This window comes from Trichinella spiralis, assembly GCF_000181795.1.
Source record: "Trichinella spiralis strain ISS 195 chromosome Unknown Scfld3493, whole genome shotgun sequence".
Lineage (NCBI taxonomy): Eukaryota > Metazoa > Nematoda > Enoplea > Trichinellida > Trichinellidae > Trichinella > Trichinella spiralis.
In genome coordinates, this window is record NW_003530432.1 from 1 (window position 1) to 1,091 (window position 1,091).

At 37.7% G+C, this 1,091-nt stretch overlaps 1 protein-coding gene across 1 annotated transcript; it reads left to right on the forward strand.

The window, feature by feature from the left end:
* Positions 1–101: 101 nt before the first annotated feature.
* On the forward strand, positions 102–1,008 carry Tsp_15270 (conserved hypothetical protein; the record flags this gene model as incomplete). The annotated part of the gene is made up of 4 exons (XM_003367895.1): positions 102–150; positions 450–579; positions 678–799; positions 858–1,008. Coding segments are annotated over 4 exons (452 nt in total), but the record flags the coding sequence as incomplete, so codon positions are not given.
* Positions 1,009–1,091: the final 83 nt, after the last annotated feature.

Below are 1,091 nucleotides of genomic sequence, written 5' to 3' on the forward strand. Positions count from 1 at the left end.
TTTTTCGACTTGCCAGGCTTATGCTGAATTAAAGTCGAAAGATTGGAAATTGTAAATAATCTTTTATCTAATTAAGGAAGATTTGTTGTTTGTTTTCTTAGAATTCTGTTGCATACAATTCAAGGTGAAGTTAGATGGTATCGGTTACAAGTAAGTAATGAGGAAAATGCTTTGTTGGTAGTACTTTTTTCAGTGTACATCCAAATGCAAAATGCATTCAGGGCTAAGTCAAGTCGGCTAGATTTTGTTTTTGCCTGCATGATCATGCCAAGTTGGCTCAATTAAGGAATACAATTGTATTACATTTGAAAATGATCGACTTTTGGATCAGATGATCATCGAAACTTCAGACATATCTTCGTAGCGGTACGCTGTAATTATTAATTGTTGATGTAGATTGAGTTTTCTAAAACAGATCGGTCATATAAAAAATACTAATGTCATTTTAGCTCTTATTCTGCTGTTTCACAAGATCAATCGGATGTGCCAGCTGAGAAAGCTCACAGTCGAGATATCTTGCAAATCTCTAAACAAATGAATCATTCAGTGGAAGAAAAGCATAATTTATGTCAAGTAGAAGTAATTGATCCGGACAATTTGAATCATTTCAAATGACAGATCCTGTGACCAACAACAGAAGATGGTCGGTAAATTATGAGAAATGGTGGAATTTTCAGCAATTGGTACATGCACCCTTCGTACCAGGTTTGCGGCCAAAGGCCCTGAAAGTGGAATATTTTGTTTGGATTTTTCTTTTTCACATCTTACCCACTTCCACTTTTTACCCGAACCTTGGACCGTAAAACCCATCTCTACGCAATAAGACCAAAAATCTCGAAACAACTTGTGCAATCTAGGGCCTGGGGATCGGGCAATGAACGACATACGTGGCATCAATGCTGCAATGATTGGAATGAGCACTCCCAAATTGCCTGCATTGCTGGGATGCCTGAAACAAAAATGGCTGCAAAACTTTTACAACAATTAACTGCGCTCAGAGCACCTTGACAGCTGTACTGGAAATTTTTTCAATGATTCTTTTCCCTTCAAGGCCTAATTGAACAAACAGTCCAACAGACGGAATAGCAGAT